Source organism: Arvicola amphibius, chromosome 5, assembly GCF_903992535.2.
Source record: "Arvicola amphibius chromosome 5, mArvAmp1.2, whole genome shotgun sequence".
Lineage (NCBI taxonomy): Eukaryota > Metazoa > Chordata > Mammalia > Rodentia > Cricetidae > Arvicola > Arvicola amphibius.
Window position 1 is genome coordinate 129,297,269 of NC_052051.1, and position 17,779 is coordinate 129,315,047.

The window sequence follows — 17,779 nt, forward strand, 5'->3', positions numbered from 1 at the left end:
TTGACTATAGTACAGAAAATGGCAAAAATAATGTAATGTTCTGTAAAATTAAAGGAAGGAAACAAAAAAAAGAAGATAACAGAGGAGAAGCAGGGTTAAATAAAAGAGGAAAAGGAAGAAGAGGGAAGACTATTATGAAGAAAGAGGAAAGAAGAGCTAAAAAATATTGCCTAATAATGAGAAAATGTATAAAGAAACTAGACAAATGTAAGAATTATTATTAAAAATAAAAACATAAAAGCCCTTTTTAAACACATAAAGTAAAATTAAGATACTGCTGAAATCGCATAGTAAGAGGGAAATGGAGAAGCATAGAGGGAAGAAGATGGAATCTTAGAGTACCTTTGTGGGTACTAAAGTTGGAGTCATATTTGGTGGTGTAGCCACTTGTTAGTTGCCCATACTCTTGCAAGTATCCTGTAACTCATGTTCTCATAGGACTCCAATCCCCTCCCCCCATGCCAAAAACAAACATGAATGTAGGAGGTCTGGCTGGGAAGAGGAAGGAAATGAGCAGAAGTGAGAGGGGAATGAGAGTAATAGGAATGAATATATATAACTGTGTAAAAATGGCATAATGAAACCTGTTTTATGCCTAATTAATATATAATAACCTTTAAAATATAAATTAAAAGAACATAAATAGATTTTTTTCCCAGTCCATAAGAGCAGAAGTTTCATCAGAGGACACAACATTAAACACAGGTACAGTTTGAAAGGAGAAGGACTTAAAATGTGGTTGTTGGGGGAGTGGAAGTAACAGGAATTGTGAAGGTTATTGCGAACTAACCTGCTTGTAGGTGGCCATCAATAAAAAGCTAGCTCACTTAAAAATAATGGAATTGGCATTTTCAGGAAGAGGCATGAAGGTAGGTGGGGATCTGTTGAAACTGGAGAGTCGCTTTGTTTGTTTGCTTGTTTGTTTTTTTTTTCTCTCCCTTCTGAGTTGTTCTGAACCAGGACTGGATGAGTGTGAGGTACCTGACAAAACTATTTTTCCTTTTAGTACCTTCTTTTCTTTATGTGGCAGTAGACTCTGTTAGCCATCTTAGCTTTGCAGTTTGTGAACCACATGGATTCTTTTCTGGTCCCATCTGTTTTATATACCCTGGGATGTCTAGCTGTTCTAGTGAGAGATATCTCCGTAGTGTATTGGGGAGCTGGAGAAGCAAGCATGTCATTCAGACTTACACAGCTAGACCAGTCTCCCACTGTTTGCTTGTTTATTGAGACATGGTCTTTTTATATAACCCTGGTTTTTGTGGACTTGGATGCATTGAGTAGACTGTCATTGAACCCACAGAGAATCAGCTTGCCACTGCCTGTGCATATACCACCACACCTGGAAGTATGTACTCTTTGAAAACCTGCCCGGTATTGGGTTCTGTCATAGGTCGCAGATTTCAAGCAGTCTACTGGTACGTTAGAGTTCTCAGTCCTTGTGGCAGTGAACCTTGTGGCAGATATGTGGTTTCAGAGGCTAGCTTATCAGCTGATGACTGGCGTGAGCTTCTTGGAATTCACAGTCATTCTTAGGTGATAGGCAAGTTCTTAGTGATTGAGGGTAGTTTACTGGCCACCATACTCTTTGCTGCCCCAGCTGAGGTTGCTGACTCTTTCTTTAAGACTGTCTGCTGTAATTATTCCTCACTTAAAGTTGTGTTGGGTTAGTTCCAGGCTCCTCCTGGACTATGATTGCTCCTTGTTATCAGGCTCCCAGGGTAATTTAGTCTTAAACACCAGGTTGCCTCTTAAACTGATACCTGGCCTCAGCCCTCTGAGGTATGGGAAGTGGCAGAAAGGACCTCTTCTACACTGAGAACTTGTTACACCAGAGGAGGCACTAAACTCTCAAGTACTTTCAAGGCTGTGGAGACTGTGTGCTTGTTCGTTGGGCAGGGTTGCTGGTTTCTTTTCACCAAGGTCTCTGTCTCCTTGCTTAACTTTAGATTGCACGTCTGTGCCCCTCTTTCCCTGGAGAGCTGTTCAGGGGCTCTGTCTCTCTTCCCCTGGAGAGCTGTGCAGGGCCTTACTTTTGCTGCATCTGTGTTCGGCATTGGTTCTCTGATTTTGTATTTGCTGTGTTCTTCCACTGTATCTCTTTGCAATGGAGTCTAGGTTTGTTACCGTGCTCTGTCTTCATGGTGTCACAAAGAAGCAGCTTCAGCCTGTCTGCTTACCCTGGAAGCTTAAAGATTACTTTGGTAAAGACTTGATTAAAGGGAGAGAAGCATGAGTCAGAGACACAACTATGAAAAGTCTATAGCTGACGCTGGGTGTGGTAGCTCATGCCTATAATCCCAACACTTAGGAGGCTGAAGGACAATTGCCACAACATCAAGACCTACAGTCTGTGTCACAGGTGTCTTTAAAAAAACCAAAAAACTTGGTAGGGCGTGGTAGTGCTAATCCAAGTGCTCAGGAAGCAGAGGCAGATGAATCTCTGTGAATTCGAGGCCAGCCAGGGCTACACAGAGAGTTCCAGTACAGCCATGGCTGCTATACAGAGAAACCTGGTCTTGAAAGACCAAATTGAAAAACAAAACAAAAAAGTCTATAGCTGAATTGCAGGAATGAATAGTAGAGGTGAGAGAAATGGAAATATTTGAAATATAATAAAAAGTAGAATTTAGTTGAACTGGGGGCTAGGAATTAGGAGCATAGTTGCCACCCCAGTTTGATGTGTTCCTACCTTGCTGATCAGGTCTCTAAAACTAGGTTTTAAAATATCCTGATCTTAACAGATAGTAGTAATCTCCATTTCCATTGTAGCTGAGCCTTTCATTGTGGTACAACTTCATTTAGCTTACCACCACTGAAGATGGATTCTACAGTGATAGTTGGCAACTATAAGCAAAAGGAAAAAGAAAAACCTTAAAGATACTAGTGTGCTGAATGACCTGATTGCTTGGGAATTTTTTACGGTTGGAAGTTTTTTATTTGAGCCTTAGGAATGATGTATTTTTGAGAATCTAGGCCAAGACAGGTATAGAATCACAAATGATCTAAAAGACATGTGCAGTCAGGTACTGTTAAGAAAAATGAAAGAATAATATAAATTATTATAATAAGTAGTCTTATGTCTTCGCATATTTAGTGTTGGATTCAAATACAGATAATACTAACATAAAAATGATGCAAACAGAAGTATCCTGTAGTGGCAGCAAGCACACATGGCTAAACAGAAGAGTGATTTTCACTTGCAGACAGCTCTCAGTTGTGCTTATTGTGTATGTGAGCTTTCTAAAGCTAGTCTTGGTCTTCTGTATCCAGTCATTAACAATTCAGAGTTATAATGAACAAAATTGAGTGACTTATAATTCAATCTTTTCTCCATAGTTTTCTGGGGTACCGATATCTGCAAAAGAGTGTTTATAGAAGGATGTAGTTATTGTTTCTATTATGTAAATAGTTCCACCCTCATTAGTTTAGGAAGTTTCCTGGTGAGTCACATTGGTATGAATCAGTATGGTTAATTTATTATGATCTTCTGTTTTAATAACATTTTACCTATCCAAAGATTTGAGTACTCAGAGAAATTTGCTACAATTCATGTCTCTTCTAGTGAAAGTTAAATTGAAAATCTGCCTTATTTTGATTGAAAGAATAAAGACTGCTTATGGTGAATAAAGAATACTTGTGGTCCATGAGAAACCCATTTTACTGTGGTGTCATCTTTTAAAATGACAACTATCAATTATTCTCTAGTTTCCAGAGTATGTAGTGATTTAAGTGTTTACTAGCGTTGGTTCAGTAAACTCTGAAAAATATTCTTTTAATTGTATCTCACATATTAGCATGGTTTTTAATGAACGTCTTAGAGAATGCTGATATGTGTTTTAGTATTTTTGAAATAGTTAATGGATAGCTGGCTATCTGATTCATTAATATTGTAAGCCTGTGGTATACACTTGGTAGCCATGTCTTTCAGAAATAAAATAGAAACCAGAAAGGTAGTAGTATAAGTAATTTTTATGAATTTTTATGTGGAAAGTATTAATTTTGCTTTTGAAAATCATTGCCCATGAGCCAGACATAGTGATACTAGCAGTAGGGATGCAGAGACAGCCTGGATGGCTCAGCAGACTCCTCTCTCAACCATCTTCCCCACAGATCCTTGGTGACAGAGGTGCTGCTTTGTCTGAGGCCTCCTCTGTCTTATCTGACTATGAGAATGGCTTTTGGAATTGCTAGTGGGCTTTCTTCTCCTGTCCTCTGAAACTTCGCAGTGAAACTGGAGTAAATTGCTTAAAATACTAACTACGATACAGTTGGTTTCCTTTCTCCCTCAAAGTTGGAATGTCATAGCAGAATGTCTTAAAATGTCTTTAAGCATTATAACAGTAAATTCTAAGACACCTGATTATATTCTGAAATGCCAAACTTAAGATCATCTGTCATTTTTATAAACTTCCCTGAAAACAAGTCAGCCTGAAAAACAACTGATATTTCAACTTTCTAGTTTAGTCATAATTCTAGAAATGTCAGCTAAATAGACCAATTTTTTAGAGTTTTTAAAAATGTATTTGCTTAGTTGATTGATTTGGGCTTCCCTGTAGCATTGTACCTTCATTTTTCCTTTGTAAAATACCTCTTCAAATGCCGGCTGCTAGTGCTGATGGCCACCACTGCTTGATCTCTAGCTATATATACTGGCCATTCCAGCCTGACAGCTAAGTAGACACTATTTTCCATTTCATAATTGAGGACCCCAAGATTTAGCAAGATAAAGGTATCTTTCTCATGCTTGCTTAGCTGCTAGTGGTACAGCTAGTTTTGGATATGAATCCATCTTAATATAGACTCTAGATAAGTCTGTATAGAGAGAAGAGTGATCAACTGATGCCAACAAATACAGAAATTGTGTAGAAAATGAGGAATGAACAAAGCTTACAGAATACATTTTTCAGACTTAACTAGCTGTTTTCAAGGGAATTCTCAGTTTGAAAGTAAAGACAGAGCCGACCGGGTGATGATAAGGCAAAAATGATGGGTGAACTGTAGGGATAAGGGAAATGTGCCGTGTGGCCAGCTTTTCCAGTTTAACATTAAGAGGAAAGAAAAGAGTAGGGTAATTAAATGAGCTTGTAGGGTCGTGGATAATTTAGGAATTTTGTTATTATAATCTTAAAAGTCTTAGAATATCTTTTATGATGGTTATATTCATGCATTCTGACAAATAAGTAGAGTGTTCTGTGTCATGTTATTAGAGAGAAGATGAGATTAACTGCTCTCATGAAACACAGGTTTTTTTCTTTGTTTTTGTTTTTTTTAAGACAAGGTTTCAGCTTTTGAGCATGTCTGGAACTAGTTCGTGTAGACCAGGCTGGCCTCAAACTCAAAGAGATCCGCCTACCTCTGCCTGCCAAATGCTGGGATTAAAGGTTTGCGCCACCACCGCCCAGCATGAAACAGTTTTAATAGAGGCAGATTATTAACAACAAAATAGATAAATCAGGAATTAACATCAAGACAAACCAAAAACATATGAAGAAGCCCAGTGTTTATGTGTCTTTAATCCTAGCACCTGGAAAGCAGAGGCATACAGGTCTCTGTGAGTTCAGGTTCCAAGATAGCCAGGCCTACATAGAGATACCATGTGTTGAACATAAAAACAATTGTAAAATCAACACAAATAACTTATACAAAGAGTCAAAAACAAAATGCAGCATTAAAGATTGTTTCTGTTTGAAAATTTTAGGCATATGCTAGAAAAAGCCTGTCATAGAGGTGCTCTCTGGGAATCTGAGACATAATAAGACCACCCCTAGGTGTCTGGCTAGAGTTAGAACCCTAGCCAGTGACAGTGGACAGTGCTAAGGCCTGACTTGTGTGTTAGGTAGAAGCAGGTGAGCTAACAAGGTATTAGTGAGTTAGGCAGACTGTAGGTTATATGGAACTGTAGCATGTGGGGTAAGGAATACAGCTTTTTATTATAAGTTAAATGAGAAGCCAAGGGAATTATCTCAGTGAGATTTTATACCTCAAAAGGAGCACTCTGGTTGCTGTGTGGATAATGTATTTTACTTGTAATGCAAGTCAGAGCAAAAGACTAATTAATAGGCTTTTTTGTTTGTTTGGGGTTTTTTGTTTGTTTGTTTTTTCCCTTAGGAGAAATCACATGGTTTTGGTACTGGAGTTTTAGTGGTAGTAAGAGGTAGCGAGAACTCATTAGATAGGATATGTGTTTGGGGCAGTGTCCCAGAGGACCTGCTTACAGATCAGATGTGGGTCTGCACACTAAACTGTATGTATGGACGGTACTGTTGTTCCTTAAAATGGGCAGTGTGAGTTGAAGTCTCAGTGATAACAGATTGCAGGAGGGGAAGTCAAGAATATGTAATGTGCCAAAGAAGATGGGCACACAAGAGGAACTGATGGAAACCTCAGTGTAGGAGGTAGTGTCTAGAGAGAAGCAGAAAGTAGAAGTTTTAAGATGGAAAGGAAATAAGTCAAAAGCACATGTTGGATGTCTTTGATCTACTAATTATTTTGTGTTTCTCATATTAACTTTCTAACTTAAATGCCTTAATCTTTACTTAGTATATATGATTATGTGTATGTGTTTGATATACATAAATATTCTTTCTCTTTATTAAACAGGTTGTAAGTTCTACAAATGGAGAGTTAAACACAGATGATCCCACAGCAGGACGATCAAATGCACCCATCACAGCCCCTACAGAAGTAGAAGTGATGGATGAAACCAAGTATGTTTTGTTTATTTCATTATTTTTTTTGGTTGGTAACTTTGCATTTATGAACTTTATAGTTACATACAATTAGTCCACATATTTTTTTCTGTAGGGAATAGAGCATACAAAAAAATGATATAATTGATTATCTTAATCACTGCTTAAAGTGCTACTACTTTAGTGAATACTTAATACAAAAATTATAATTTAGTAACTGCTCAAATTTCTTTTAAACTTAATAGTACATTTTTGGCTTTTAATATTAGGAGCATTGCATTGATGTTACATCTGTATTATTACTTTTCTATAAGTTTAAGTACTTGGCATTATAGGGTGCTGCATTTTTAATGTTACTTTATGATTAATTTTTAAGATGTAAATTATAAGTAATGCTGCTTGGAAATTAAGCATGCAGAACAATGTGATCACTTAATTATGAGCTATTTTTGATGATCTCTCTCTCTTCCTCTTTCCCTTTTTCTTTTCTTTTTGTTTTTCTGTGTAAAGCTGCCAGAAAGTATTGAATATGTGGTGAGTTCTCAAGTGTAGGCAGGCAGAAATAGCTCCATTGACTATAATTTCAAAAATTTAGCACCATTTAATATAAACAAACAAATTCTTAACTTAGAAATTATAATTGGTAAAACCGAAAATTAATTGATGACAATAACATTAGCTCTGAAAAGCAAGAAATAATTGTTGAGGAGCTGTTTTGCCTGCTGCAGCTTTTTTTGTTTGTTTGTTTTTGTTTTTTTTTTTTTGTTTTGTTTTAAGTTACATCGTTTGGGGCACTTTTTAACTGCATAGATGATATGCCAATTGCTTGTGCTTGCGCATTTATTTTATAACATGGGAGTTTTAAGTAGAAAGCTAAGTTTTGAATTAAACTTTACATTTCCCTGTTTTCAATATTTGAATACATGTTTCCCCCTACAGTATTACTAAAATCTTATTTCATTTTCTAACTAGTACTTTAAACATCCTCTAATAGTTCTTAATGATATTCTTCCCAGTAGAAATGGTACTTGATTTTAGTCATCTTCTGGTATTTGCCTATAGTTGCAATTCTATGTTTAAGTGCTTCTCTTAATTTCAAGACAAAATTTGAGTCAGCTTTGCAGTGAATAAAGCCTTAAATAGTCAATTTTAAATCCTGTCAGTCATTTTACCTGCATCTGTAAAAAACACTGATTTGCTAGCTGAAAACTGAGAAAACTGTATATTTTAGGTATGATGCTAAGGACAGTTATGACATAGGGTGGTTGTGTGGTACTTTTTTAGGCTTGTTTCTTTTTTCATAAAATGCTGCTAATAATATCCACCTTGTAGGGAGTTGGAAAATAGTAGATGTGGTGAGGCTCAGCTGTCTGTCACATACAGGCACTGTGTAGCCATTACCACACCATTTATTTCCTCATCTCTTGCTGCTGGTGACCTTCTCATCTCTGCTCCTCATAGGCTGTTGCTTCTTCCATCTCTGTCCCACAGTCTTGGTTAAGCCTGGGTATCTGTGCTCACTTCCTTCCAGAGAGTTACTTTTGATCTAATCTATCCATTCTCCATTTATTCATTCAATGGTTACACTGCTCAGATTTCAGTTGCATTAGTAGATATTAGTACAAGGTAAAACTTGAAATTTGTAAAGAAGAGGATCACTTCCTGACTAGATAATTAGAAAGGGGACTGTCAAGAATGACATAATACACGGTTCACTTAGTTGTGATGCCTGTGAGCTTGTGTGCAGACAGGCTGGCTTTTCTCTGCAGAGGCATTGGAGGATAAGGGTGAAGAAAGCAATGGGCTTGCTGTTCCTGAAGGGACTGTTCTCCATTCCTTGGAGGATTGTGTCCAGATTTCTTGATATGACATCAAAACCCTTGATAGCTTGCTTACTCTTACTATTTCCTGTTTCCCTCCAGCCTCAGTGTAATTCTGATGTTTTGTATTTTACTACTGTTTCGTTAATCTGCCAGTTGTTTTTCTTTATGCATCTCTCACATCATGATGTCTTTCTTAATGTATTGAAAATAAGGCATTTTTTAACTTTAGATCCCCAGTGGTTAAAATAGAAAACCACAAAAAATTATTAGTAAGTAATTCACTAAAGCAATTTACCATTCCCATGAAATACATTATTATATAATACAAAGAAGTAAGGTTGAAAATTCTTCTAAGTGAAGAAACAGAATAATGCCATGAATTATTTAGCTCCACTTCCATAAACTATGAAAAGGGCAGTGGTAAAAGTATGGCAAATTAAGCAGTGGTTGTCTTTGGGAGAGAAGAAAATGGGAGGGACTGATGATAGCAGAGCTCCTTAAGGCATTGGTTCTCCACCTTCCTTCCTAGTGCTGCAACCTTTAATACACAGCTCCTTCTGCTGTGGTGACCCCACTGTGAAGTTTTTTTTGTCGCTACTGTTATGAATTGTAATGTAAATATCTGATATGCAGAATGAATGAGGCGGCTCTGAAGTTAGGTAGTTGTGGTGTCTGTACAATTCTGTAAATAGACTATTTGTCTCTGCATTGTACACTATATAAGGGCAAATTTTATGACACGTGAAACTTTATTCTAGTTGAGTTGCAAGAATCCTCAGAATTTCTTGTCCTTAAAGCTCTTCATTAAAACTCTCTTTAAACAATCCAGGCAGTGGTAGTGCACGTCTTTAATCCTAGCACTTGGGAGGCAGAGGCAGGTGGATCTCTGTGAGTTCGAGACCAGCTTGGTTGACAAAGTGAGTTGCAGGACAGCCAGAGCTGTTATACAGATAAACCCTGTCTCAAAAAACAAACAAACAATAAATAAGTAAATAAGAAATCCAAAGATAAGGAATTGCAGTATGGGTGTTAATTTTAAGGTAAAATACTTATTTGCCAGGAAAATACTAGTTGTCATAAAAGGTATTTTGTATATGCTCTTTAAGCCGGCGCTGGAGAGAAGGGCTTCTGAAGTCCTGAGTGGGTGGTACAGGCTGGATGCAGGAATAGTCTCCACCAAAGGTGATGCAGATGAGTCATTGTAGAAGGTGTAGGGAAGAACCTCAGATCCAGGCAGGAAATCATGCTTCAGTTTGATTGAGAGAAGTAAAGTGTGTAAGATAGGTCCACGAAAGCAGCAAATCTAGATGAAGAGGACGGTGAGTGAGGTGAAATGGAGATGTGGTGTGAGCAGCAAAGCCAAGCTTGGTTCACTTATTTTTTTTTTTTAATTTTTTTTTTTTAATTTTTTTGCTTTTTTGAGACAGGGTTTCCCTGTAGTTTCTAGAGCCTGTCCTGGAACTAGCTCTTGTAGACCAGGCTGGCCTCGAACTCAGAGATCCGCCTGCCTCTGCCTCCCGAGTGCTGGGATTAAAGGCGTGTGCCACCACCGCCCGGCGTTTTGGTTCACTTATTTGAAGATGGATTCTAATGGCATGGGCTGTTAATTGCCAGTTTGTTTACTCTGGTGTTGGATTCACATTGCCTCACTGTTTCTCTGGGTTTGCTTTCAGTTCTGAAAGCTAAAGTCCTCCTCTTGTTAAATAACCTTCCTTCAAATGTCTTATTAGGTACAGAAGCTATGCCAAGCATTAATCTTGAGATTCAGATTCAGACTCAGCATTTTAAGAATGTATCCCAGGCCAGTTTTCTTCTGAAAAGCCTCTCAGTGGTGCCGAAATGTGCATTTTGTAGGCTACAGTAGTTTGTAGCCCATGGGTAAGAGCTCTAGATTCAAAGCATACCTGTAATTTTAACTAGATCTTACTGTAGGGTTTGGTTGTGTTAATGAGGCAAATCCTTCAACAAATACTAAACGAGTGGCAACTTTTCGCTCATTTGATGGGCTGTTTCTGTAAACTCGCTATTACTAGCTTCTTCCTAGTGTGAAAAGGTAGTAAGTCAAACAATCATTTCAAAGCAACAGTAAATGCAGACAAAGACAGTGCTGTGAGAACAGCCTCCTTTTAGATTGAGTGCCTGGAAGCAGAAAATAAGTGAGAGGGTGATTTCTTCATCACCAAAACTGAATCAGCTTGGTTTCACATGGCTTGTACCTTAAAAACCAGCAGGGGTTAACATTTTAATTTCCTCCTTTAATGCCACTGCTTTGTGGGCAGATGCATTCATAGAACATGTATCAATGCTGCCCTCTGGTGGTAATTGCTTTAATAGTATGCCATCCTAGTTAGTGGGATTTAGTCTAAAGTTATGAGGATAATGCTTTAATGTAGTTTTGAATTTAGAGAACCTGTGCCATTAGAATTTTTCTTAAAATTGTATTTAGTTTCAAGTAAATGATTGGGCATACTTTCTTTATGCCATAATACTTTCATTAGAAAGAAAGATTATTTAACAAATGGAAAGAACTTTCATTACCTAAAGACAAAACCAGAGAAATAATAGAAGCATCTGACTACAGCCCCAGTGTGGACAAGCTAGCAATTAGCAGCCTATTTATCAAAACTTGTATTGCATTTCATTTCCCATCGTAAAAAGCTTCTGTAATATAAATACCTTTTTTAGTAGAAAATTTTTGAAGGAATATACTTTGGAGCTTGAAATGTCAAATAAAAATATATAGAAACACTTAATCAGGAAGGAATAGGGACTTCATATTAAACAGTACTGAATTTTCATTGAAATATCACTTATATTGAATATTTTAAATATTTGGTCTATTTCTTTTATATTTTTGTTGTGAGCCTAGCCTTTAGTGGCTGAGCCATCTTTCCAGCCCTATTTCTTTTCTTTTAAATAACTTTCCACTTCTCACTTTACCTTTTACTCTGTGGATGTTTCCTAGTAATTGAAAAATTTACTTGATAATATTTTACCCTGTCTTTTTGAGCAGGGTCTCATGTATTCCACACTCAACTCAAACACTGTGTGTCAGAGGTTGACCTTTAACTCCTCACCCTTCTATCTCTACCTCCTGCTCAATTTATGTGACACTAGTCACACTAAAGATTGAATCCAGGCATCTGCCCACTGAGCAGGGTCCCTTTGTGTTTCTATATTTGAAAATTTATATATCTGAGATTTGAGAAAGTATTAGGTACATATAGTTGAAAGTAAACGGGACTGGTTTTCTAATTCTTGAAACAATCTTTTATACTTAGTTTTTGTTTTATGGCAGTAGCTCTAATTTAGGCCCGTGAATATTTCATTTCTCCTCTCTCTCTCTCTCTCTCTCTCTCTCTCTCTCTCTCTCTCTCTCTCTCTCTCTCTCTCTCTCTCTCACACACACACACACACACACACACACACACACTCACACTCACACATATACACACACACTCACCCCTGCCCCTGCTCATTTCAGCCTTTTCTGGGTGGTTACCGCAGTGAGGTAAAGTTTACATTGAACATGTTTTTACTTAGGGAAAAAAACAAGGATTGAATATATAGTTTTTGAATTTTATATTTAAAAAAAAATAGAACAAGTTTAGACTATATAGTTTTTGAATTATAAAATGAATTCACCTTGGCTGTGCTATTTTACATGTTAAGTATAAAATTACTTTGATAAAAATTAAATAAGTTAAAATAAGTTTTGACTCTTAAAGAGCCAAAAGGGTAAAGGCAGCTAGATAAAGAGTTTAGAGTCATTGTCAGCTATATTTAAGTTTGAGCCTGGGCCATTTGAGAGTCTGCCCTCCTGCCTTCCCAAAAGAAACCTTAAAACAAGTGCCAATCTTAATGTTGTACTTAATCTGTTTTCTCTTTCTTTTGATAAATACAGTAAGAAATATTGTTAATCAATGTTATTTTTTGTTTCGCTTTGCATTCTGAACTTATTTCTACTAAAATGAAGTAGGGTCATTATTGCCTTTGTAACACTGGCTTCAGGAATCAAAACTACCAGAAAGAAAGGGAGCAGACTATATAGATGAACCTTTATAAAAGCATTGAATATCCTGAGTGAAATGTGACAACAGATCATTTGAGAGTCAGAGCACTGTAGTTCTTCACCTCTTGAAGCAAAGCCTTTTGGACTTACTGGCTCCTTCTTATGTTACACAGAATGTCATGCTATCCTTAAAAGGCGTGCTGATAGGACATAGTCATAATAGCTGCCATAGGGTCACTAATACCAATGCTTCGCTGATGTGTTCACTGTCTATCCTGCACGAGCCTGTTGCTTTTTATGACCATCGAAATCACTATTATAAATTCAGTGTCTGATAACTTCAGTGATTTTCTAATAATGTTTTCTTCATCTGCAGGTGCTGCTGTTTTTTCAAACGAAGGAAAAGGAAAACCATACAACGTCACAAATGACTGGACACAGAGATCCTGGGGAGTTACTTACATGTTCATATGCTGTCTCGTGATTAAAATCATCTCTGTAGTGACCACATATATTTTCAAGGACTTACTCTTGAAACAGAAATGTCATACTTTCACATTTCATTTTGTGGTTGTCTTACATTCATTTCTCCTCCTAATTTAACTTTATGGAAGCTTTAAAATTTTATCAAATGTGAGTGCTTTGCCCATCATTGAATGGAATGGACCAATGAAGTGGTATTGATGAACACAGTTCCAGAGGACATTTTTCAGAACCTCTTCTGTTACAGAAAACAATACAGGTGTCTAAGTGTCAATTAATTGCACCTAATTTGATTTTTTATGTCTTATATGAAAGCATAATCAAACAGGAATTTTCTTCTCAATGGATAGTGCAGCAGACAAAACAGTTGCCCAAATATTAAAAACAGCTTTCATGAGAAGTTCCTATTTTGTGACATCTGCATTGATTTCAGTATGACTTATGGTACTGTTATTCATGACTCATATTGACATTCTCTCTGTGAAATCAAGGTACAGTCACTGCCCAGAGGTACTGAGGAAAAAGCACTATGGGACTGGCAAGCAGTGGTGGTAAATAAATCAGAAGAAATGTGGGAAAAAGAGCTCAGCTTCTGTTGTGCCACTGTGTAAAGTACAGCTGCAGAAGTGGCAGGAGCACCGATTTGTATAATGTCACTCTATGCTTCCAAGTGATAATGTATGCTAGATAGCAAAAAAATGAATGCTGGAGAAGTAATGTATGTTGGAGTTGGAAAAATACACTAAGGAAAGGAAATAAATGTGAAATTTACTGCAGTGTGTAAGGCTGGAGCCCCTTGAAGCCTGCTGTTGGATGGCCGCATCTCCCAGAAGCAGAAGTCTGAGGATGTGCCATACAGTGGTGGCTGTTTGTTATGTAGTACTTCAACTAACGGAAAGAAACATACTCCCAGCAGAAACCACTGGGTCACTCTGCTGCCCTCTGTGCACATTAGTCTCTTGTATTCAGCTTTGCTAGTTCTCTGGACTCTCCTGTCTTGAGCATCGTGTTGATGATGGGAGATGGTTTGGCGAGGGTGGGCCAGGTGCTTTGCCTCCATAGTTTTCACAGTGCTGCAAACGAACAAGGAACAGTTCTGTTAGTAGTAAGACCTTCCTTTGCAAGTGTGCTTTGTTTGAAGCCATAGAACACAGGCATGCTTCTGTTTCTCAAGAGTGAAAACAAAAGACTGGCTAGGAAGATACTGTTGATCACATCACACATCCTCTTTCATTTATGAAATTGTTGCTCTGTCCATGCAGTCTCTTCTCTGTCGTAAGTGTGAACCTTCAGGTATGCTTATTTATTTTTTGTCTCAAGGTAACATTTAAAATATATATTAAAGGAAATGAATCCACCTTTTTTTACTTCATTATTGAATTTGCAGGTATTTAATTGTATTTTGTAATTTATTTTTCTTATTAGCCAAAAGTTCAATGAGTTGCTTTTGATGAATTGGGCACCCATATGAACATCACGAATCAGGACATTGTTTATCATTGTTTCTTCTAATCCAATGAGCAATCTTTTTTTCTTGATTTTGAAGACCTATATTCAACCTAGAAAACATTTGCTGTATATTTGGTCAGCAGTTTCCATTCTATTGATATACTGTCATGATGTCTAAACTTCAGGAGTTAAATACTGAATTTTTGGTTTTGTTTGCTCTGAGCAAGGTAGATGGATGTTTTGGCCATTTATAATGTGAAACCACTTCTTTACAGTATTTGACCAAATTTGTGTGTCTATGATATTTGTAAATACATGCGATATCTGTATTTCTTATCATAAGCCTATTTAGTTTTATTCTCAGTAGGGTTTTTTGGACTGTACAGTGTTTATATGATCTGAACTCCTTATACATAAGAAGGTGTGTATATTAATCCAATTATGGACTTAAATATTTTAAAAGTATGAATACCCTTATTTGCTGCAAAGGCCAGTGTGTAGACATTTGCTTTTTAGCAATATTTTTAAGTGCTCCATTTTAGTGTCAGAGAATAAGTCTTTGGCACACAGACTGGTCAGTAATAGTAATGCAGGTATGTTCAGGTTAAGCCAACAATGTTTTGCATTTTTATGCTTCTTTTCTGTCAACACTAATGAAATCAACATTGCCTGAATGTCTGAATACTGAAACACAGCCCTGTTTAAAAGTATGTAACTGAAAAAGAAATAAATAAAGGTAGTTTTTTTAAACTCGCTCTTTCCCCTTTCCTCTAACCATGAGTGAACTAACGCGATTCACTGCTGCACAGTGGTTTAAAAATTAATTTCTGTTGGTTTATTTCTGTAAGAGGCAGAAGGAACCTGCTTTTGTTACGTTGTTCCTGTTTTTTGTTCTTTGTTGGAACACAGTTGTGAGGAACACAAAACAAGAAGGATCTAAGCTTTTGTTTGCATTTTTTAATGTATATTTGTTTCTGAGTTAATAGAGCAATTAGTTAAAGCCATCTTCTAATAACTTAAGGGAATAAACAATGATTTTTATTCCTTTTTTGAAAGAAGTCATGCTATTTATGGAAGTTTGCTGTTAATTAATTTTAAGTGAATAAAGTCATTGCAGATGGGGAACATATATTTGCAACAGTAATTGGAGTTCTCATTATGTTGGCCCTTGAAGCAGTTTTACCAAATGGTATTGATGGAGTCTTGTTTACTGAAGGATTATGTAGGGAAGATGCATCGAGCACCAGAGACTTAAAAAAAAAAAAAAAAAAAAAAAAACAGGAGAATAGAAGCCTGTGGATCAGGGAGATGACTCAGCAGGTAAAAGTGCTTCCTATACAAGCCTGAGAGCTTAAGTTCAAATCCCAAGAACCCCTATAAAAGTCAGTATAATTAAGCATGCACCTGTTTCCCCAGCATCGTGTCCTGTAGTGATTGGAGGATCACTGAGGCTTGTTGACTGCCAGTCTAGCTCCAGGTTTAGTAGACACCTGCCTCAAATCAGTGTGGAAAGTGATAGATGTTACCCTCTGGGTTCTGTGTTTGTTTTAGTCAGGGTTTCTGTTGCTGTGGTGAAACACCATGACCAAAGCAACTTGGAGAGGACAGGGTTTATTTGGCTCACACTTTCACACCACTGTTTATCATGGAAGGAAGTTGGGAGGAATGCAAACAGAGCAGGAACTTGGAGGTGGAAGCTGATGCAGAGGCCATGGAGCAGTACTGCTTATTAGCTGCTTCTCATGGGTTGCTCAGTCTTAGAACCCAAGACCACCAGCCCAGGGGTGCCCCCACCCACAAAGGACTGGGCTCTACCCCGTCAATCACTAATTAAGACAATGCCTTCCAACTGGGTCTTATGGAAGCATTGTCTTAATTGAGGTTCCTTCCTCTCAGATGAATTTAGCTTGTGTCAAGTTGGCTTAAAACTAGCACAGTATGCGTGAGTGGGTGCACCCACACTTACGTATACATACAGCACACACAGCACATATACACACAGAAGCAGAGTGAGCTGAGGAAGACACATGGTCTTCAACAGGCTTTATCTAGGAAGAGCAATGTGAGTTTAGAGTGGATTCTAGTCTCCATGACTATATTTGCATTAGTAAGACTCTTTCACCTGCAAATGATAACTTAACCTAACTTAAGCAATAAAATATTTAACTGTAAAGCCCAGTAAAACTGGCTCCTGATAGTTAATCTTGCTGTTCAAACGGACACCTGCCCTTCTCTTGTGCCATCTATTGGCCATACTTCCATCTTACTGTTAGATTTTCAGTGTTAGGGCAAGTGGCTGTTCAGCAGCATGAGACATTGATGCTGCTGTATGGTAACCAAATGAAGACAGAAAGAACAGTTCTGTTCTCAGCAGGTGCGACAGCTTTCCATGTTCACTAGAGTCAATACCTGTGGACAAATAGCTGCTGTTCTCCTGATGGTTGGACCTGAGTCGCGGGTTCATGTTTAGGAAACACTTGAGAAGTGACATGTTAAAGGACAGTAAGACATTTGACCATGGTTACATCGGATGCTTGGAAAACAGCAACAAAATACTCACTGTGTTTAAGTGAGTAGATGTAAAATAGGTATGAATGGATGCTCTAGGTACATTAGGAATGTGGAAGAGTAGGTTAAAAGAGAAATGCTCCTAATTTAGACTGGGGTGTTCACTGGAGGGAAATGAAAGGTAATTAGTAAGTGGATTCATTAGTTATATTATGGCTGATGGAAACGGAAGTGTGGAAATCAGAGATAATGAGCTCCAAGTATCTCACTTGGGTGTTTTAAAAGATGGTGACATATTTTGTTTAGACATGAACGTGGAAGGGGAAAAGATGAGAAGGTCCCCAAATTTGGTGTGGGATATGGTAAATTTGAGGTGTATTTAGTGTATTCAGCGAAATACATGTTAAAAAGTACAGGATATGAGTCAAATATAGAAGAGATTATAAATGTAAAAATTAATCTGCTTAAGCATGGTTATTGAAGCCATAATAGGGATTAGATCACCTGATTTAGAAGAAAGTAAGCTAGGTTAGGGTCTCCTATGAAACATGCACGTCTTGATAAGTAATGTACTATTCAACACATGCATTCTCCCCCTTTGTGTGACATCATTTTGGACAGGACTCGAGGCTTACAAATGTGTCTCTATTGTCATGTTTAGTTGAGATATTTGGAATTAGTTTTTAATTTTGTAGGGGAGTAATAAGAAAACAGTGTAGTTTGGGGACAAGTTAATGATTGGCTGAACATAGAAAAGGTATGCAGATTTGCTAGTATCTAACGTTCTATTTGGCCTCCAATATCAAAAAAAG

The 17,779-nt window shown here is 37.4% G+C and overlaps 1 protein-coding gene across 4 annotated transcripts in view; it reads left to right on the forward strand.

Moving 5' to 3' along the window:
• The window catches only part of Csnk1g3 (casein kinase 1 gamma 3), an 89,627-nt gene extending 74,418 nt beyond the window's left edge, over positions 1-15,209 (forward strand). For 2 of the 4 annotated variants that reach the window (XM_038330675.2, XM_038330676.2), the window contains exons 11-13: positions 6,604-6,710; positions 7,203-7,226; positions 12,904-15,209. In XM_038330675.2, coding sequence (XP_038186603.1) covers positions 6,604-6,710; positions 7,203-7,226; positions 12,904-12,958 — 186 coding nt within the window. In that variant the 3' untranslated portion in view covers positions 12,959-15,209. The remainder of the gene's footprint in view (positions 1-6,603; positions 6,711-7,202; positions 7,227-12,903) is intronic. The other 2 variants (XM_038330677.2, XM_038330678.2) reach the window with 1 other exon arrangement.
• The last annotated feature ends 2,570 nt before the right edge of the window (positions 15,210-17,779 follow it).